The following is a 21,728-nucleotide window of genomic DNA, read 5'->3' on the forward strand; positions in this document are numbered from 1 at the left end:
AAACGAAACTACCACCGCCACCGCCACAAGCGAAACGGCTGCGCAACATTTGCAGCGCTGAGTTTATTTGGACTTGTTGTCAATTTGAGGCACTTCGATCTTCTCCCCGGTGAGGAACTGCCAGATGCCCCCTCGGTAGTTCTCGTTGCCCAGAGCGTACAGGAAGACGTTGAAGGTGGGGGAGGTCTTGGCCAGGATGGGGGCCATCTGACAAACACAGCAACAAAGAGGCCCGTCAGCGCTCGAAAGACCGGCGGATTCAAAACGGCAGCGGTATTGAGCTCTCGGGGAGAAATTTCCGGATCAGCCTAAAAGACGCTACGACCTTTCCAGGTGAACTTCATTTCACCTCCTCTAAACTTTCACGTCCAGATGTTCGGCGTTTTCGTGCTGTCCTCGAACCAGGAGCCGAATGGCTGATGAAATATGCATTTGGGTTTTCATACATCTGGAGAATTTCTAGCCGTCTTTCAACTCCACACCAAAGTTGTATTTTTTTTTTTTTTTTTTACTTTTTACCAGATCAAAACTAATTTGTGTCATCAATGAAAATTCACATAATGAGCAAAATCTGTAAACATGCAAATTTAATGAATGTCAAGTATAAAGAATTTTGGACCGATCATTGATCCTTGAGGTACGCCGCTTCTTAATCTCATTGCTGTCTCTTTTACAAGTAGTTTTTTACCCATAAAATGGCAACGCCTCGAGAACAGTATTTATTTATTTTTCTCAGTAATTGTCTGTGATCAAACTGTATACTATTAAACTTTTTCTCCTGGTTGAAATACTGTTCATGATTGTCATTGGAATTACAACTGACCATCCCGTATTCCCTCAACTTCATATTTTATTTTAACAGATGAACAGATTGAAATGATTTACAAATGAAGAGTTTGTTTTCAAAACGAGACATAATAATAATTATCCATTCGGAGCTGGATAATTTTGGCGCGAGTTTCGTAAATCTGAAAAAAAAAATGCCTATGTCTCGTTTGGAAAACAAACTCTTCAAATGTTATAATGATTTTTTTTTAAAGTTAATTAAGAAGCCATACCGGTCTATTATTTTCTGTATATTTATCTCCGGTGTGAAAAGGTAAAAATGATTTTCGCGTCTTTTATCGAATTAGGAAAAACTCACATTTTGAAATGCCAGATTGCTTGGATGTTTTATAATAAGATTTAATAGTAAACAATCAAGGAATCATTATTTCATGAAATTTAATTAGTAATTAACCATAGTCACAGAATTTACATCAGTTTTTTTTTTTGTGTGTTTTCCATTTTTCTTACAATTTCTTTTATAACATCATCATTTACCCGCAAAGAAACACATAACACTTACATTATTATATCTTAAGTTACTGTCATTTTCCTATCTAATATCCACAAAGCAGTAATTGATTAATTAGTACTATCTTCTAAATGGCCTGTTGTGGTAATCTGCTCTGATAACCATAATTAATCCACTTCCAAGTGCTTTGCACATTATTTTTCACTTTTCTTTAGTACTTTACTATAGTTGTAATTTTTCTGTACTCTTACAGTTGTCATCGATGTGGTTTACTTTCGTCTTCGCAGTCATTATTCCCGAGTCGTATTTTCTGACACGAAAAGCGTGGCCGCGCTTACCATCCTGAGCTTGGGCGAGACCAGGTTGGCGTTCTCCACCGCGGCGTAGAAGGCCAGGAGGCCGTAGGGGCCCCAGCACAGCAGCATGGTCTTCAGGGGAGTACTTGGGTTGAACTGGAAATGGGGTGGGGGAGGCCACGGGTCAGAACCACACCATTCAGAAATTGCTGAGAAAAAAGTTTATAACTGCTTTATAACACCTTTATAATCGATTTATAAAGCCGGAGTCCACTATTTGACAAGTTACCTCTTGCCCGGTGTCTCGGTCTCTGACCATTTCCATAAGTAGTACCTTGAACTGTTAATGACTTTTAGCCACCTCATTAATCGGAACTCGTGAATAACTACAGTACTTCACGAGGGCACTCTTATAGAAAAGTGGCACCGACATCGCAGTCAGCTGGCGAGTGATGCAAGATATTACCGAGAGTACGGGATTAACCCGCCGAGAATACATCTCGTTATGCTAGTCCATAAATCCCGACGCTAATTCATTGGTCTCGTGTAATCCAGCGTGCCAGGAATTCATTACGGCGTTCCGTTCCCACTTCACGACGCTCGTTTCGTCCATATGTGCCCTTTTTTCCGTGTTTATGTTTCATGTTAGAGCGTTATGATGTTAGAGAGTCTTACAAAAATAATACGACGGCTACGTAACCTTTAATCGACCCGTTTTGATTTGTCCCGGACTGCCAAACCGACATGTGCCAGCTGTATAAAGTTTGACGGGGACGCACGTTGTTGTCGTTTGTCATCAAAGTGTTTCCGGCGACCTCACGTGGCAACTAGCTTAACTTATTTGCCGGGGGGGTGGGGGGGTGTTCCACGGTCTCCCCCCCCCCCCCCGCCCCCACTCCCCCCTTGTTGGACCATCATCTCCCATCCCGGTCGGGAACAGAAGCACTGGGTCGTGTGTTGATGATGACCTACATAATCGGTTGTTTGGCGCTCAATGAGCAGCACATGAGGAATGTGCGCGTGCGTGCGCATGTGCGGGCCAGCCTGGGAGAATTCCTGCGGTTTCTCCCGGCGAGGCGCTTCAAAGCACCTCGAAGACTTCCGAGCGTGCACGCGATATGTTCTCAAGCTGGACTTTGCGTGTACAGTGTACCGGCATCATTACGATCTGCAGCAGTTTTCGAAGGTTCCTAAATGTTGTCGTAGCCGTGTTCATTTTTTGTTAGCCCCTCTCAAAAGGACAAGTCCCATTAGCCGTCACGTGATTCATAGTTATGATTTTTGTTTCTTAAACTCTTGATATTAATGCTTGTTTTTCTTTATGTAGCCTGCTGTTGGCTGCTGACCGGTCCAGGGTTTATCCCGCGTTTCCTCCGTGTACCGTGTAGCTCCATTCCAAAAGCACAATGAATACATGTTTAAAGGCCAACTGACGCCAAAAGCAGGATTTTTAGTTTGTTTTTCATTTTTTAAAAAATGCAGCCAGTATGGAGCCATCTGTTTTTTCACCACACAAATGATTTTGACGTATATGGATTTTTGTAACTCCCGCCATGAAAATCCTCTCGAGGGATTTGTTTTGGAGAAGAACCAGGAAGTGACGTTAGTAGCGGACGCCCACTCAGGCGGTCTCGTATGTTTCTACTAGTTTTATCTGCGGGAACGTAGCTCTTTGTTCCTCCGTGTTAGCCAAAATGACGGCTCGTCGCATTGCTGGATTTTGCTCGAACGCTCGGGAGGACGGATTCACTCTTCACACGTTTCCAAAAGACCCGGTTCGTCGTAAAAAATGGATTGCACGGGTGCAAAGGACGAGCGCTTCGTGGGTTCCAAATGGCGGGTAGGTGTGTATAGAGCTATTAAAAAAAATAATAATAATAGTTTGGGGGGGGGGGGGGGAACGTAATCCGTCTTTCAGTGAGCGACGACAACGCTCGCGGGCTCATCCGCCGGTTTACGGCGTTTTCGTCGCTCGCGGCCGAGTACGCTACATGCTGTCATCCGTACTGTCGGGGAGTCTGTTGTTAGTTCGAAGTGATCCGCTTATCATCTAAATGTGGCTCGAAACGATAGGGTAATATTGCCCCGGTCGCTTCAATCGATCGTGAGATGTTTTCTTCTTCGAAAAGAGATTCCGTGTCAGAAAAAAAATCCAAAAATCTCTGTTGTGCCACTTCGTGATTTCCGTGGCGAATGTCCCAGTGTGACATCCGCTGACGTTGCAGACGATAGGCCGCCACTGGGATGTCGAGTGAGACTTACGCAACTTTGCGCATGAACGACACACTCGGCACTCATATTTATATTTTCGTATAGACATTGAAGTGAAGAATATTATTTTTTAATTTTCATGACATCATCTATTTTACAATGTTTGATAGGGGAACTTGGAGTTCAATAAGTTGCTTCCTATGCATATGCATAAGTTTGTCGCATATGTTTCGATATGGTCTGCGATTGGCCGATGGGCGTTTCAGAAAATGGCCGGAGTTCTTGTGGGAATTGTACCTACCTTGGTGTTTCCAGTCTTCTTGAATTTCTGCGCAATGGACTGGTAGGAGGACATGACAACAAACACCTGGATGGCCATGTTGAAGACGCTCATGGGGATCAAGTAGGAGACGTAGTTCCTAAGCGGACGGAGGGTGTGTGTGTGTGTGGGGGGGGTCAGTACGCTAATAAAGAAGTTTTGAGGGGCGCTTCAAATACCTGTCGCCTTTGCTGTAGTCCAGCGTGCAGCACGTCCGGAGGGGCTCGTAGTCGTACTCGCCCCAGCCGATGAGAGGCATGGCGGACCAGAAGGCGCTGAAGAGCCAGATGAAGACGACCAGAGTGATGGCGCTGCTCCACTGCAGTTTCGTCCCTGACGACGACAACACAACCGAATGTGAAGACGTCGGTCCGTTGCGCAAATTGACATCGGGCGGGTCGTCGTTTATGCTGCGCCTGACGCAGAACTTGATCAGTCATTCAAATTAGACAAACACACGTATATATATATATTTTTTTTAAATTTAATTTAATTTTTCAAATTTTTTTTTTAAATGAAATCTATTTTCTAACACAATTTAGGATTTTGTATCTGCATTTCCTGACCTGTTTCAGATGGAGACCTTAGCATATTTGCCAATTTCACTTGTCTTTTAATGTGATACATTTTTCATTACTGCTAACAAAGAGAAGCACAACAGTACAATTTAATCATTCAAATTTCATATTTCTTTTGTATCCATTAGATTGATCTACTTTGGAGTCAGCCAGCGCTCCCTCAAACGTCCTCACGAGCACTTTTATCATATTTTTAAAACCCGCCTCGAAACCCGTTAATCTTCTTTTGATTTTAACAATTTTTTCTTTTTTTTATTGTTCCTACAGAACTCAGTTTCATCTGCTTTTGTTCTTAAAGTGCAATTAAAAAAAATCCGAGTTGTATTGAATTTTTAAATACAGCACATTTGCATCTAATATTTTCGGACCGTTTCTTTATAAACATGAATTTTGGCATATTTTTTCATTCAACGTTGATGTGCATTTTATTTGATGAACTCTCTTTTTTTTTTTTTTTTTTTTTAAACCGCCTTCATCTCTGTCGAGCCAACTTTGCATTGTGTTGCAGCGACTTACGAAGATCCCAAATGCACTCGCGGGGGTCTTAGAGGACCTTTCCCGCGTCGAGGCCCAGCCCGTGCCGGCGCGGTTCGGCCTCGCGACTCCGACGAACGGCTGCGGACTCACTCGTGCAGTACTGGTGGTATCGATCCCAGGCGATGGCGGCGATGAAGTGGATGCTGGCGAGAGCCGTCACGAACCCCTGGAAGCCGTGAGTCTGGCATCCCTCGGAGCCGTACGGCCAGTACCTGCCAGCAGGGTGTCAATCATGTCGTTTGATGATTAGATTGATCCAACGGTACGCTTTTGTTCTAAAGCACACATGCTCAAAAGTAGGGGGAATTTTATTTTGAGCAACGGAACGAACATATGCATGTGTGCCTTGAGCCGAGTTTGGCGTTCACACCGACGGCGAAGGCAGCCTCGTCTCAGGCAAACTCGCAACAAAGGAGATTACCTCCACTGCACTGACTGAAGAGAAAGGCGGGTCGACCACCAGAAAAGCCCCCACCCCTTCGCCCCCTTCGCCCCCTTCGCCCCTCGCCCCCACTCCCCTAATCCACGCCGTCACGATAATGGCCGACTGCTCCCGATTATCCCACGGAAGCGCACTTTGATGCAATATTAAGCGCCGCCTTGGTGGCGATTTGACGTCGTACCCTTGGGGCGTTTGCAGCCAAGCAGACAACGAATTACCTCCAAATATTATAAAAAAATCTCAAACATATTTGATGTTTGGCTGGAAGGAAAAAAGGAAATAGATGCAACTTTGAGGTACGGGTATAGAAAAAAAAAAAAAAAGTATTCGTTTTTGTTTTGTACCTAAAAAACAAAACAAGAAGAGTTCAATAGAGTAAAGAAGTGTCCATCTGTCCATTTTCTTTGCCGCTTATCCTCACGAGGGTCGCGGGGCCGTGCTGGAGCCAATTGCAGCTGCCAACGGGCAGGAGGCGGGGGACACCCTGAACTGGTTGCCAGCCAATTGCAGAGTAAAGAAGTAACTTTTACACATATTTTCCTCACAATTTTGCGGGGGTATCCATGCTCATCCATATTTTAAACACATTGTAATCGGTATAAAAATAATATTCCACAGATGGAAAATGTAGACTGAAAGTACAAATGTAAAATGGACAAATACATTTTTCAGTTCAATGAATCACTGACAGGATGCAAAATGACAAATAAGCAATTAGCAAATGCTAAATAGCGAACGTGCAGGCGTCTGCGATTATTAATTGAATTCATTATTATTATTGTTTAGGAGTTAGGTAACACCGGCTCGACTTTTATGCTGTCGAAACAACTTGTGCAGATAGATTTGTGAACTAATTAATAAAGAATAGCTCAACTGACGACCAGTGACAAATGAAATACTGTAATACACTTTACCTGTTTGTGTTGGCTTCAGAATTTTGAACTATATTTATATATTTTTGTATGGCGCAAGATGATTTTCCTCAAAACAACAACGTGAAACAATTCTGAGAAGTGGGGAATATCTTGCATCTCCGAATTTGCCGCGTCGGCTCCTCACTTTTCAAATTTGTCCACATGGCTGCTGTCCCGTTTTTGTTTTTCCCCATCTTATGTGACCGAAACTCCGTTTTGGCAAACTCAGCAATAAAAAGTACAGCTAACCAGATTTTAAAATACACGAAAAACAGTCGAGAACAGCACAAACGTATCTCAATCTGTGTTCTGAAAGTATTGTAAAGAAGTTCCCGTGTTGCCTTTCATCACAAACTGGTCAACATATTGTATCCATGAACTAGACTAGCTCCCTCTAGTGGTGTTTAAAAGAATCACTGAATTAACTTTTTTAAACATGGATGGTACATTTGTGTCGCATATTATAAATTCCAACACATTTGCATTCTGTCTTGAAGATCCTTTTTCAATTTTGTCTACTTTTTACTTAACTTCAATGTGCAATACATCCATCCATCCATTTTCTTTGCCGCTTATCCTCACGAGCGTTGCAGGGAGTGCTGGAGTGCAGTTTTATCTTTTAAAACTCTTTAGTTTGCAAACAATTTAGGGACATTTTTGACCTTAGTATTCTTTCTAGCATACACGTGTATTGAATGATTATTGAAATCATATTTTAAAGACGTCTATATATGAGCACAATGTAATATTCAAGTGTGTTACAATAACAATTATATTTTCGAGGGGTAAAAAGTCCTCTACCTCACCTTCGGTGAGCCTTTAGTCTTATGCATCCATTTCCTTTGCAGCTTACCCTCACGAGGGTCGCGGGGAGTGCTGGAGCCCAACCCAGCTATCAATTGGCAGGAGGCGGGGTACACCCTGAACTGGTCGCCAGCCGATCGCAGGGCACATTGAGACAAAAAGTCGCACTCACAATCACACGTAGGGGCAATTTAGAGACTCCGACACGCGCAATACAGTTGAATTGAGTTTATTTTTGTTAATATTCATACCGTGCCCATTGATGGCTTACAATTACAGAAACGAACATGTAGCCCTACTGCGCTACGGTACTGGAATGTTGGTGCTGATTTGTGGCCTTTTTTTTGGGGGGGGGGGGGGGGGGTGTCGGTGTAAGTACCGGACGAGCGGGTGTGATGAGAAGTGCGCGGGCGATGGAGGTCGCTGACCTGAGGAAGCTGGAGAACGCCGCCACGGTGGCGTTCATGGAGATGCCCATGTCGGCCATGGCCAGGCTGAAGACCAGAAAATTGCTGGGGGTCCTCAGCTCCCTCACCTTCAGGAAAGCGGCCACGGTCACCGCGTTGAGGAAGAAGCCCATCAGACCTTTGAAAGGGGGAGGGAGGGAGGGAGGGAGGGAGGTGGCACGCGATGACACCAGTCACTCGTGAGATTGTGCGCAAAAAAAAAAACAACAAAAACAAAAACGATTTGAAAAATCCAAAAAGAAATGGACTCCAGTGGTGATGCGTGATGTGTGAAATCACGTATGACACCCACGCCCACTGTGGCTTTTCCTGTCCGCATTCCACGGGCAAAACAAGCAAAACCCCGCAAAAATAAATATATAAGTACATGAAAAAAAAAAAAAAAAAAACCCAAAACAACAAAACTCACCCTCGACCAGCAGGCACGATCCCAGGGAGAAGACATCAAACTCGGAGAAGCCCTCCGGTAAAGGGTACGACGAGACCATCCTCGGAGCCGATTTGTCACCCGCGCGCGCAAAAATAATTACAAAACAAAAAAAAACCCCACACGCACACGCCGGCCTGGTTACGCAGCGCCTCTGAGCGAGCGCGCCGGCTTTTTAAAGGGCCACTTCACGTGAAAAGCGGGCCGCTCGTCATGCAAAGCCACCGCCCAATCCGCGCAGGAATGTCTTAACACCCCTCGGAGCACACAGCAAAGCAATTACTGACACAACGAGCCTTTTGTGCGCGCGTGCGTGTCTGGCGGCGAGCACGAGGAGGAGGAGGAGGATGATGACGATGGCGGCGATCTTCATCTCCGCGCACACAACAGGTGTCCGCAAACCGCATCTTCGCGCGTTCGCCCATTAAAAGCTGCGATCCAGAGCAAAAATGGAGGAAATGTTGCGCCTCATGCGCCTGCAGCAGCAACAGCAGCAGCAGCAGCCTGTAGACACCCCCCCCCCCCCCATGCCTTCCACATGTGGCCGTGCGCATTTTTTTGGGATGGCGCAAATGAAGGCGGCGGAGTCGTCTTCAAGATGCACGCGCAAATGTGCTCCTAACATGCAACGGCTGATGGCTCAAAGGTGCACAGTCACTACTTTTAGAGGGTACCAACACCCCAGTAATGAGCCCTTTAAAAAAAAAAAAAAATTATTAAATTAAATTTAGGCAGCATGGCGGAGCAGCTGGAAAGCGTTGGCCTCTCAGTTCTGAGGACGCGGGTTCAAATCCCAGCCATCCCTGTGTGGAGTTTGGACGTTCTCCCCGCACGTGCGCGGTTTTGTCCAGGCACTCCGGTTTCCTCCCACATCCTCAAAAAAACATGCAACATTAATTGGACACTCTAAATTGCCCCTAGGTGTGATTGTGAGTGCGATTGGTCGTTTGGCCCGATGCGCCCTGCGATTGGCTGCGACCAGTCCAAGGTGTCCCCCACCTCCTGCCCGTTGACAGCTGGGATAGGCTCCAGCACTCATGAGGATAAGCGGCAAAGAAAATGGATGGATGGATGAATTCAATTTAATTTTGAGGGATGTTATCGGAATGGGCGCCTTATACATTGAGATGAGAAGAATTTTGTTGAAGCGTTTTGTTTTACTGGCTTCTGATTTCAAAACTATCAATTTTTTGCATACGTGTAATAATATTAAGCGATCATACACTTCTACGTATGCCTGATGTTACATTTTTCCAGATTCAAGAAGCAAAAATAGCGACACAGCTGTACTTTTGCTACATTAAATTTCAAAGTTTTCGAGTTTACAGCTGCGCGTGCACAAACGGAATTTACAGCATCCGTACGTGAACGGCAACAACGAACAAACGTCCGACTAAAGCGAAGGCGTTATCGATTGTATTAAGGCAGAAATTTTCAAAAAAACGTCATGAAGATGCGGTGGAACGGTGGGGTCAGCTGGTAAAGCGTTGACCTCGCAGTTCGGAGGACCCGGGTTCGATCCCGGCTCCGCCTGTGTGGAGTTTGCATGTTCTCCCCGTGCCTACGTGGCTTTTCTCCGGGCACTCCGCTTTCATCCCACATCCCAAAACATGCAACATTAATTGGACGCTCGAAATTGCCCCTCGGTGTGATTGCGAATGTGGCTGTTTGTCTCTATGTGCCCGGCGATTGGCTGGCAACTAGTTTGGGGTGTACCTCGAGTCCCTCCTGCCCATTGATAGCTGGGATAGGCTCCAGTGCTCCCGCAACCCTTGTGAGGATAAGCCGCAAAGAAAATGCACAGCTGGATGAAAATGTCGGTGCCGTGTTCAATCTTAGTTTGGGGGAAGCGTCGCAAAATCAAAGCCGATCGGGGCGTCGCTATCCTCGTCGGCCTCACTCACTGGATGTAATCACAAACAATCATCCAATCACAAAAAATTGCTTTGTGATTGGATGACCAACTCAAATGCGACAAGCCTTCCACTGCAGAAAATTGCTTGAGTGGACAACTATTCTTATTTTATTTTATTTATTTATTTATTTTGGGTGGGGGGGGGGGGGGACTGCAGACAGCATTTAGCCATGAAAATAATTTTTGGACTCTTTAACAAACAGAGAAAACCAAGAATACGCAATTTTTTTGATGGCAGGTTCCAAAAAAGAAAAGCATCTGCAAAAGGATAAATTTGTGCAAAAAGTGCAAAACTGGAAATACGCAGCGCTCCAATGTACACGATATACTTTCCAGCTGCGTTGTTGTATTTTTTTTTTTTTTTTGCATCGTTTGCTCTTCTTAACAGAACGAAACATGCGCAGTTAGCGGTTCGCAGTCTCGAGGATTCGACTGAAAAGATAAAACAAACGTTTCAGCCAGCAGGTTACGTTCAAAGAACGATCACGGCAAGTGTGCGGAAAAAACAAAAAAAAAACCTTCTTTGCGGCTTTGTCGTGCTTCGCGTCGCGACGACGTCACCGTTGGCGGCTTTTGCCGAACAAACCTCACATTGTGTGCGGGCGGCTTCTGGATTATAAGATCAAAAATGTTGGGAAACCACAATGTGCCAAATGGTGCCAAAGGCCACTTTGAAAAGATTCTTAATTCTTTCCATTTGTCAGAATTACACGCCCCGCCCCTTTACAAGGCTTATAAGATGAAGATTGAAATGTTCTTTTTTTTTTTTTTTGGGGGGGGGGGTATTCATAGTCGTAGCATGTAGTAGAACACGTTTGAATTTGTTTGATTTCATGAAAATAGCGTCCCAATTGTTCCGCTGTACAGGGAGTCCTAAAACGTTTCGACTTTACAACGACTTTACAACGCCCGTTCCCCCGTCCGCCGTTTTGTCTGTCCCATGCTTTGTGGGTCGGGAGTATTTGCGCATTTTTCACCCTCCTTTTTAGACATTACCGCCTCAAAGAAGAAAACTGTCTTTTAGCAATGCTTCCGCAGCCATCACCACGGAAACGAAGCTCAAGATCATAAAACGATTGGAGGAAGGAGAGACGCTAACACCACCGAGGCTTCAGTCGGTCGACCGTGGTGACAATTATTAAAGACAAAGACGTATTTTAGCACATGTGAAGGGTTCCGTTCCTATGTCGGACACAACGATCACAAAACAAGGTTCTTTGATACTTGTCGAGATGATGAGGATTGAAGACCGGGTTCCTTGGCAATAGCTAAGCACGGCCTCCCCTTCTTCTTCTTCTCCGTCCACCTCTCAGCAGTCATGCTAAGTACGTCATCTTGTTGAGTATTTATTGGTATTTTGACGTAAATTCTCACGTTAAGGGTGAAATCCGACTTAATTCGAAATTCGAGTTAAGTCGGAACTGTAGAAACGAATCTCAGTCGCGGACCGAGGACTCCCAGTCGTAGACCGAGGACTCCCTGTCCTGTGAAATCCTCTGCTTGTATGTGTTGCTGCCCCGTGTGTTCAAGTAGTGGTTGCTTGAAGGCTTGGAATTACTGAAGCATCAAAGCTAATTTTTGTTAGCGTAGCATTTTCACGAAATATGTCCCAAAGTGGTGCACACGTCTGCCTCACTGTTCAGACCTTCAGTTTCCCCCCGCATTTCAAAATTTTGGCTTCATTGAAGACTCTCGACAAGAATACTTGTCTGATTAATTTTTTAATCTCTACGTGCCCTGCGATTGGTCGGCAACTAGTTCAGGGTGTAGCCCACCTCTCGCCCCGAGTCAAACGAGATTAAGCCCCAGCTCTCCCGTGACCCTAAAATGAGCACAAGTGCGTAGAAAATGGAGGTATGGATTTCTATGCTGCGTCGGTATCTTTGTGGAAAAGTTAGTTCTTAGCTAGCTCTGTGTCTGGAACGTCAATATTTGGATGTCACGTTCGTCCACTTTTAGCTTTGATATTTTCTCCGATAAAACCAATGCTAAGAAACACCATTTTCTATTCTTGGGGGGGACGTAATCGCTTCCCTCTTGTGGTAAGTGGTAACAATGACATCGCATCTCCATAAAGTCCACTCCAGTGATCGGGATCCTGCAAATGAGCTTAAGGACTTGATATATGGAATGTTTGAGTTTTCCTCAACAAGTGATTGCCCAAGAGGTTAAGAGGCTCATTTCAGCTACACTTACTTCGCATACTTACTCACAGGGATTTGCACAGGAAAAAAAGGTGACAAAAACTTCAATACGAAAGTAGATTATGGATTAATATGAGGTCTCATTTTTGTGTATAGTACAAAAGGGAATATCGATCTCCGATTGTAATTCGACGTGACAGAATTAATCTTCCACATGTAAATGGCCTGTTCAGTCCTCTCGACTTGTCCCGTCCTGTCCTGTTCTATCTGTACCCATCCTGTCTTTTCTTTGTATAATTTTTCCTTTGCCTATTTCACGCTCCGCAATCCTATCTTGTTCCGTCACATCCTTGCCTAAGCCTAGTTCACCTTTTCTGTCCTGTGCAAACCTGTCCTAACCTTTGTGTTAGCATATCAGGTGCTTTATTTGCCTATCCTATCCTCTCCCTTGTTTATCCCATCCTATCCCATTATATCACATTTTGTCAAATCTGATCCCAAGCCGATCCTTTATGCCATATTCGACTATACCTGCACCCATCTCATTGTCCTGTACCTTATTGTCTGAGGTAAGCTTATCTGATCCGGTTCCAGTCATGTTAAGTCCTCCTATCACGCATTATATCCTGTACTTTTCCTACCCTTTTTGCAATTCAGCTATCAAGACTGTCCTATCATGTCAAATCCTAGCGTAGACCCGAATGATTCCATCAGATTCTAATTATACATAGATCTATCCTTTCCAAAGTCCTGTCCTGTCCTGTGCTGCCTCATCCAGTCTGAGGCAGGCCTCTTCTTGGCCCATCAGATCCCATCCTGTCCTACCTTAAACACCATCTTTGAGCCTTTCCTCAGAGATAGTTCCAGAAGAGGCACACTTTGCAGGGTCAATGGCTCGTGGTCTTACGGTGGTCCGAGTACAAAGTCCAGGTGCTGCAAATACACAAAGTTCTGAGAATGAAACAAACGCTTTATAGTCGGAAGTCCCTCGCACAAGCGGCCAAATATTTGACTGAGTTGATATCTCGAGTCTCCTTTCCGTCCACTCGCTGGCGACTCACATTTTCTCTTGTGCCGAACGTTGCTTGCCGGCAAAAAAGATAAAAATCAAAACCAAAACATGAGTAACTTGAATGGCAATGTTGTACTATTCAACATTTTTCATCCCGTTTGTTTTTGGAAAAAGTGCTCACAAAAGTCACAGGAAATCAAACCTTTGATGATCACCGAAATCCTCGTTCAGTTCAGGATCTCGTGTGGTTTCGTGCGTGACGATAATTCGGCTCATTTTGGGGGGGCCTTTTTATTTTTAGAACATTCCAGCTTCGACTGGGGATACAAAAGCTTTCATTATTACTATTATTCTGATGATTAATGTACTGTCAGTATTAATTCATCCATCGCTTTCTTGGATGGATGGTCTCGTATATTTGAATCAGGAAAACAGCTCGGCGCTGATTCGTCGCGGTTGGACTGTAGAAGACGAACCGCTTCGCCACATCCAGTTTAATTTTTACAAAAATGGTAAACTCATTTTATTATTATATTATTATATTTTTGACACACAGTCTGAAGAGGAAACTACACGTACAGTGATGCATGTCTCATAACGGTTGCTGGAGTTAAGTTTGAGCAAATATATTGCGCTTGTATGTGGGGTGGCTCCACACGCTAATCAACAGAGCAAAGCCCTAACCACCTCTAATATTTACGGAATAGTTTATGCACATCCGAATTAATGTAGCGTCGAATATTCCAAAATCACAATAACATCCACATTTAAATAGGCTACGTTATGTAGGCTTATGCACTGAACATTAGAGGAGCCTCATTGTTCTTCTTCTTCTTCTTATTATTATTATTACAACATTTCAAAAGCATCAGTGTCATATAATCATCTCATAGGTATAATTCTGCTGACGTCTTGAATAAATGCCTGTCAGATATAAAAACAATCAGGGACAATCAGGTTGTTTTCTCTTTTTTTTTAACCTTTTAAAAAAACATTAATGAGCAAAAAAAAAAATAAATGGACTGCAGCTAACAGACCATTTTTTTAACCATCAATGGGAAAATTGAAATGTGCTTGAGCACCACGTGAAGTCCATGTATGCATTTGCCTTGTAAATATGATTAATAATGTAATAATGGCTGAACAGTTTTGAAAAAAACATTTTAGTTTTCCAATTTTTTATAAAAATACTCACGGGAAATAGATAGATAGATAGATAGATAGATAGATAGATAGATAGATAGATAGATAGATAGATAGATAGATAGATAGATAGATAGATAGATAGATAGATAGATAGATAGATAGATAGACAGACAGACAGACAGACAGACAGACAGACAAATATAGAAATAAATTTAAAAAAATCGCCAATAAAGCTGATTCTGATTCTGAAAATAATGCCCTTGTCTTGAATGACAGCCAAATGGCACATTGGTAAAAAGTGTGCGGTGAAATGCAGGAGCCCCCTAGCGGCCGAACTGAGATGCTTCAACTTGTAGATTAACAGTCACGGCACGGCTCAAATGAACAAACTACATCTGAGAGGAAAAGAAGCGGGGGGGGGGGGGACAAGCAAACATCAGAGGGGATTATGACTATTTCGGAAGTTTTTTTTGTTTTTTTTTTTGCCCCCTCCCTCTCCCACTGTCCCCCCCCCCCCCCTCCCTCGGCCATGCGACAACAAACAGGGGACGTCTCCGCGCAGCCTATCGGATTCCGGGATGCCAGAGGCATCCAAATGAAAAGAACGGCAGTCCTTGCGCTAATCCTCGCGCATCCTTTTTATCTGGGGACTCGAACGCGGTCTGATCACTATGGGACAGCGGAGCGGTGGGGACGAACCATGCGGATGATATTCCCGTAGATGCGAGGGTGGGGGGAGGAAAGTCGGATGCAAAGTGAGCGCGTGCATGTTCGGCGCCCTGCGTACAGGCGGCCCAAAATGTTCCTCGTCCTGGTCGTGGGGGTCTACGCGGCCGCGGGGGGGCTTTTCTCCCCGGTGAGCAGCTGCCCGTCCCAGTGCAGCTGTTTCTACCACAACCTGAGTGACGGCTCCAAGGCCAGGTAAGGTCGCCGCCCACCACCCCGCCCGCTGTTTAAGGGGCACCAGTTCGTCCCGGACCCATTCCTTGCGCTTTTACGCACGTGCTTACGCGGGTCTTTCATTTGTGACATTTGGAGTTTTGCACCAAAGTATACACACACAAATGTACTGTACGTGCGGAAAACATAGATCAGGGCGAGTGTCGGTACAATTTCTGCACTTTACAGCTCGTCAGCAGTGGGTCGTAGAGTCGTTTCTGTCTCTCTTTTTTTTTTTTTTTGTGTTTATATACTTTTCTTTGTTCCCCTTAACACCACTTTGGAATGCATTCCTACAAACTAACAGTACAGCACCAGAATTAGTTGGAATTCAGGTTCCTCATTGCGCAACACTGCGTATCTTGGGTGTGTATCCCAAAGATTTTGCTGTTCATAAAAAGAAGGCCACGCTTATAGATTTTGGTCTCCTGCATTATTTTGGAAAAAAAAAGTGGATGTTCCTCCAATAAAAGTATGGATGTTGGAAATGGCATCTTGTGTTGCACTGGAAAGACTCGCGTACGTTACGAGAGGAAGAGCTCAAGAATTTGAGGACATGTGGAGACCCTTAGAAGAGTTTTTGAAAAAAAAATGTGAATTCTTTGTGATTTGTGTGCTTTTTTTAACACTATTATGTGTTTTTTGTTTTTTTTTTTTGGCTTGTTTTTTTCTGTTTTTGTTTTACTGTTATTGTGTTGTTTTTGTAAAATTATATATGAAAAATCTAATAAATATATTGTTTAAAAAAAACATTACAGCACCATTTAAGTACATGAACATCATGAGTTCCAGTGCATGCCCCCCCCCGCCCCCCCCCCCGCCAAGACAAATAAAAGCAAAACAACACTAAAAACATTTCCTGCCTTACATGCATACTTAAATATCAATTAACGTTATTCCAGAAGCCAGAGTTGTCCTGCTCTATTGGAAACTGTTAGTAATACGGTTATTACTATATGTACACACACACACACTCACACACACACTGGGGTTGGCATTCAGCAAATATGTACATGTGCAAATGCATAACACTGGGGGCTCTTGTGAATATTTTGCTAATCCCTTGGCAGCCAAATTAGGGGATGTCATGCATGTTCTGTGGGTAATTTTCTTCCAAATATGAATTACATACAGAAATGTCTGCATTATTGAGATTAGTAGTTTTGATCTTATTTTGGCTGCGGGCTACGTTGGGGCTGAATTCACTCAGCAGGTATTGAAACTGTGAAAAAAACATTTAAAAGTATTGTAGCTCATCATATGATTACATATAAAGTTGCTCCTTTAATTGATTCTTACATAAATTACCGGTCAAAACTTTTACTATGTCTAATTTTAATCATTAAAAAAAAAGAATTAAAAAAAAAAAAAGGCAAGCGGTCTACATCAAATAAATATTGGTAGTGAACTGCCAGAGGTTAATTAAAACAGTTCAGGTCGCCAAAAAAAGGAAAATAATTAAAATTTCAGAAGTATCCAAAAGTTACATTCTCCAGACATGAACCCTATCGAGGTGGTTTTGAAACCGGGCTGTTTTTCAGCTAAAACGAAAAGAAGAAATCCATTTCGAAAGAAACGTGAAGAATATTTTTTTTACTGGACCACGTAAAATGGGGCCGGATCTGGCCCCCGGGGGCCTTGCGTTTGACACCGGCACTCTCCTGACCAATCCAATGCAAGTGTGTCATCACGGCCTGCAATCAAAAGTTGTTGTCGTTCAAAAGCAGTTAAGAGCGCTACCGAGAACCAAAGTGGGATAACTCCCGTTGTGAGTTTTATGACGAGTTTAGTGCAATCGTGGCCTAATCGTGTATCGTAGCTAATCGTATCTCGGCATATCGGATGCAATTCAACGTATTTCAGCGTCGGTTGTGGAATCTTATCGGATCGTATCCGAGCGTATCGTGCCGTAACATTGCAAATCGGACGATATTGTACCGCTGCGTATCGTATCTCATCTTAACGTATTGTGATATCAGCGTAGCGTATCTTACGGTGTCGGATTGTGGAGTTACTCACGTTGTTTTGTGCGCGTGCGGATTTTTGTTTCCCAGGAGCGTGATTTGCAACGATCCCGAGATCTCGCTTGTGCCCGTCGGCTTCCCGGCGGACACGTCCAAGCTCCGCATCGAGAAGACGGCCATCCGGCGGATACCGAGCGAAGCCTTCAGCTCCCTCTCGGGTCTGGAGTTCCTGTGGATGTCCTTCAACGCGCTGTCGGCGCTGACCACCGACAGCTTCCGCGGACTCCTCAGCCTGGAGGAGCTGCGCCTGGACGGCAACGCGCTGGCCGCCTTCCCCTGGGAGTCCCTCGCGGACATGCCCAGTCTGAGACTGCTGGACTTGCACAACAACCAGCTCACCTCGCTTCCCGCCGAGGCCACCGCGCACATCAGGAACCTCACCTACCTGGACTTGTCCAGCAACAGTTTGCTAACGCTGCCCGTCGCCGTGCTGGCCAACTGGCTGGCGGCCAAACCCGCCCAAGGACCGGAGAGCTCCAAAATGATCCTGGGTAAGAGCGTTTCCTGGCGTCGGCTCTTCGTTTTGCCACCGCCTCCTTGTCGAAGAAACGACACAAGAGTCGAACAGTTCAAAGAACAGTTAACAATACATATATGAAACTTTTTTTTCCACTTTCCTTTGGCCAAAATTAACCTCGTTCCCCAGGCTTGCTTCTGTTTTTCTCCAATTTCACGGACCCCGTTCTACCACCGTATACCGACGTGACGACGACCTGGTCCGAATTGACTCGCTATTGTTTCAGATTGGGTCCGATTGTACGGTGCATGAAGTTGTTACCGTTCTGCCCGAGAAATAAAGATGGACGAACCGATTGTTAAAAATAGTAAACATGAATTTATGCATGGTCTAACTCGTACGATGCGAAATTGCAGCTGGGCGCGTAAATTGGAAACAATCTGAAAAACAAAATTCACCAATTTAAACCACCAAAAAAGGATTTGGAAACATTTTTGGTGACTGAAGTAAGAAAACGCCAGATTTTTAGCGTTTATGGAATTCTACGATTCGATAGAATGCGGCGGTCAAGGGCACGGAATTGAAACGACGGCAGAACCCGACCTTGATCGTCATCATCATCATCATTGCCATCGTCATGCTCATGATGTAGTTTATGAATTAAATGTTAATCCTCTTACAAGATTAACATCCTCCACATTGGCCATCTGCAAGCCGCTCCATCGCGTCGCGCCGACCTTGCTCACCTGTGACCCCGCCTCTCCGCCACCCCCCAAGGTCTCCACGACAACCCGTGGGCGTGCGACTGCCGCCTGTACGACTTGGTCCAGTTCCAGAAGTCCCCCACTCTGGCCGTGGCGTTCATCGACACCAGGCTGCGCTGCTCGGCCCCCGAGAGCGTGTCGGGCGTCCTGTTCAGCGACGCCGAGCTGCGGCGCTGCCAGCCGCCGCAAATCCACACGGCGGTGGCGCGGGTCCGCAGCGCGGTCGGCAACAACGTGCTGCTCCGCTGCGGGACCATCGGGGTGCCCATCCCTGACCTGACGTGGAGGAGGGCGGACAAGCGAGCCCTCAACGGAACGGGTGAGTGTGCGGATCTCTCGGGACGGAGACAAGAGATAGACCGGTTCCCCGAAATGAGTCGTCAAGATGACTCCAACATTTCGTCTCAATTCCTTTTACTGACAACTTTTTCAGATTTCCGACATGTTCCAATTTCGACAATCGACATTTTGATTTCAAATTCTACTAAAATGTGCAGGTAGGTCCTAAGATCAGCAGCATTTCTGATGAAACTAAGTAAGTTTCTTTCGGCTTGTCCCGTTTGGGGGTCGCCACAGCGTGACATCTCAGACGAACGCTCATATTTGTCTGGCACAGTTTTTACGCCGGATGCCCCTTCCTGACGCGACCCCTCTTGAGGATTAGAGGCCCCAGTGAGATACGAACTCACGACCTGGTCTCCCAAACCAATGGTCTAACCATTGAGCGACGGGGCCTCACCTTGTCTTATGAAAAAATTGTGAAAAAAAAAAAAAAAAATCACCAAATAAATAGTTCCCTAAAATGTTCTCTGGTAAATAAGATTTTCCAGTTTCATTGTAATCATAATCATAATTCAGTTCAGACAATATAGAAAAAGTGCGGTGAGTTCCCAGGGTCTGCATTGTCTCATAAAGTGAAAATTGGGATAGAGACGTAAATGTCCAGTCAGTCTCCCCCAAAAGGTCATCCTGATATACGAGAAAATGCGGAAAATCGGCACCGATTATCAGCCCGGGCCGATCTACACTTAATGAAGATGACTTGTTTGCGGTAACTTCAGCCATGGTGAAGCAGCATGTGGCTCATTAGACAAGTTTATGTTACACGCCATTTTCCAATAAAGTGAAACATCTTCGTGGTCAACCACTTGCCTAATAGGAGATTTTTTTTTTTTTCCGGGGTGGGGGTGACCCGTCCTCTATTATTCACACCGGTGGCATTTTGGTGCAAAGGAACCGTTGAACTGAGTTGAGGAGCTTAAGGCAAAAGTAGTCCTTTGCCGCCATCTTGTGGCAACTTTAGGCATTTACGGAACAATACAAAGCATCCATTTCATGTGGATTTTGGCTTTTCACAGCAGGGATCGGACGCTTATCGAACGCGTGTCCCCATGAGAGTCACGGGTGAGTTGGAACTGATCCCAGCTGACTTTGAGTAAGAGGCAGAAGCACCAGAAGTACACTCACAACACAAACCGCGAAATCTCACAATTGTGAGGCAGCTCTGCATTAATTTCAGCAAAGTAGAACATTTAGCCACAAACAGAAGCCGGATGATCATCGCGTTGTCTCATTTTGTTTTCACAGTCCAGCAGGAAACGTCCAAAGATGGAATCACCTGGTCCATCCTGAGTGTCCCGGCCGTGTCTTACCGCGACTCAGGGAAGTACGTGTGCAAGGCGACAAACTACGCCGGGAACGCCGAAGCTGTCATTTCCTTAGTGGTGTCTAATTCTCCAAAAGTGGAAGGCAATCAAACCAGCAACGAGAAGAAGGCCAAAGTCAAAAAGTCCAACCCGGTGGGAAAAGCAGCCTACCAGGAGAAACTGGTGGCCCGATATGTGGCGGCAACCTCCACGCCTACATCCCCGCCGCCAGCCCTGGATCCCGGCCTCGCGCCTGAAGTTCCTGGGCCCGGTTTGGACAGTTCCGGTCCTTCTCCCGACCCGGCCGCGTCGTCCAATGCGGACGCACTGCTGGATCTGGAGAAGACTAACCTCAGCAACCTGGCGGCAAACGCCTCGTCCCTCCAGCAGGACCCGGAGCAGGTGGTCCGCTCAGTGAAGGTGGTGGGGGACACGGACAATACGATCTCCCTCAACTGGCGAGCTCCGAAGGCCAAGAACACGACCGCCTTCAGTGTGCTGTATGCCGTGTTCGGAGAGAGGGACATGAGGAAGATCAACGTGGGGGCGGGCCAGAACAGGGTGACCATCGAAGGCCTGGTCCCCAGGACCAAGTACATCGCCTGCGTATGCGTGAGGGGGCTGATCCCCAAGAAGGAACAGTGCGTCATCTTCTCCACAGACGAGGCGGCCAGCGCCACGGGCACCCAGAAGCTGATCAACGTGATCGTGATCACAGTGGCTTGCATCATCGCCGTCCCCCTCACAGTCATCGTGTGCTGTGGCGCCTTGAAGAGGCGGATCCAGAAGTACTGGGGGAAAAAATCCAAGGACATCCAAGATTCCTATGTGACCTTTGAGACCTTGTCACCCGGGACCAAAGCCAAAGGGCTGGAGGGGGAATACTTGAACAGACTCAACCCGGAAGAGTCCAACAGGCTGCTGTCCGCCCGCTCCAGCCTGGACTCCGAGGCCACGGCTAAGATTGAAGGACAGCCCAACGAGTACTTCTGCTGACGTCACGCTCCAGCTCCGGCTCCTCCGCCGCGTCACCTTCCTCGCACGCATTCTCCTCCTCCTCCTCCTCCTGCGCCGTGTCCCAGTCCCGACCAGAGCTCACAGCATCGCCCGCTTCCCCGCTTCCAGCCGCATCCGAATCCCCACCACCACCCGTATCCTGGAGTGAGGCCGTCCGCCGGCCACCCTCCCCACATTCCGTGGGACTCGCCCCCGCCAGTTCCTCCTCGCTGGGTCGCGCCTCCGACTCCGCCTCCACCCCGAGCCAATTTCTACCAAAGGACCTTTGCACGCTGCACCATCATGGAAATATCGGTATAGGGTATTTGTCAGGTGACTTTTTTTTCGTCTTTTGGATATTTCCGTACCATATCGCTTCACTTTCGGTTTTAA

General features: G+C 45.8%; 3 protein-coding genes across 4 annotated transcripts in view; 2 read left to right on the top strand and 1 right to left on the bottom strand.

Moving 5' to 3' along the window:
- Positions 1-690, top strand: part of ogdhl (oxoglutarate dehydrogenase L) — a 48,976-nt gene extending 48,286 nt beyond the window's left edge. Inside the window, exon 27 of the transcript XR_009797334.1 lies at positions 90-690. The gene's annotated coding sequence lies outside the window, so the exon portion shown is untranslated. The remainder of the gene's footprint in view (positions 1-89) is intronic.
- Positions 50-17,577, bottom strand: rgra (retinal G protein coupled receptor a). Of its 2 annotated transcripts, XM_061836365.1 has the most exons (8): positions 17,468-17,577; positions 13,177-13,284; positions 7,827-7,983; positions 5,329-5,450; positions 4,303-4,456; positions 4,106-4,223; positions 1,636-1,749; positions 50-207 (listed from the first exon to the last, which is right to left on the bottom strand). In XM_061836365.1, exons 3-8 carry the CDS (start codon positions 7,976-7,978, stop codon positions 64-66), a joined length of 804 nt encoding a protein of 267 aa, XP_061692349.1. In that variant the 5' UTR covers positions 7,979-7,983; positions 13,177-13,284; positions 17,468-17,577; the 3' UTR covers positions 50-63. The 2 variants fall into 2 exon arrangements, with proteins under 2 accessions (XP_061692349.1, XP_061692348.1); XM_061836364.1 differs by lacking the exons at positions 13,177-13,284; positions 17,468-17,577 and adding an exon at positions 8,275-8,386.
- Positions 15,294-21,335, top strand: lrit1a (leucine-rich repeat, immunoglobulin-like and transmembrane domains 1a). Its single transcript, XM_061836363.1, has 4 exons — positions 15,294-15,430; positions 17,503-17,963; positions 18,707-19,012; positions 20,281-21,335. The coding sequence occupies exons 1-4, from the start codon at positions 15,309-15,311 to the stop codon at positions 21,333-21,335; spliced, it is 1,944 nt and encodes a 647-aa protein (XP_061692347.1). The 5' UTR covers positions 15,294-15,308.
- Positions 21,336-21,728: the final 393 nt, after the last annotated feature.

The sequence above is a fragment of the Syngnathoides biaculeatus genome, chromosome 12 (assembly GCF_019802595.1).
Source record: "Syngnathoides biaculeatus isolate LvHL_M chromosome 12, ASM1980259v1, whole genome shotgun sequence".
In the NCBI taxonomy this organism is placed as follows: domain Eukaryota; kingdom Metazoa; phylum Chordata; class Actinopteri; order Syngnathiformes; family Syngnathidae; genus Syngnathoides; species Syngnathoides biaculeatus.

Coding starts and splice junctions, on each gene's coding strand:
- lrit1a (XM_061836363.1), top strand. CDS start 15,309: ATGTTCCTCGTCCTGGTCGTGGGGGTCTACGCGGCCGCGGGGGGGCTT. Junction 15,431..17,502: donor AGTGACGGCTCCAAGGCCAG/GTAAGGTCGCCG, acceptor TTTGTTTCCCAG/GAGCGTGATTTGCAACGATC. Junction 17,964..18,706: donor GAGCTCCAAAATGATCCTGG/GTAAGAGCGTTT, acceptor CCACCCCCCAAG/GTCTCCACGACAACCCGTGG.
- rgra (XM_061836364.1), bottom strand. CDS start 8,353: ATGGTCTCGTCGTACCCTTTACCGGAGGGCTTCTCCGAGTTTGATGTC. Junction 4,457..5,328: donor ATACCACCAGTACTGCACGA/GTGAGTCCGCAG, acceptor TGTCGTCGTCAG/GGACGAAACTGCAGTGGAGC. Junction 4,224..4,302: donor GACTACAGCAAAGGCGACAG/GTATTTGAAGCG, acceptor CCGTCCGCTTAG/GAACTACGTCTCCTACTTGA.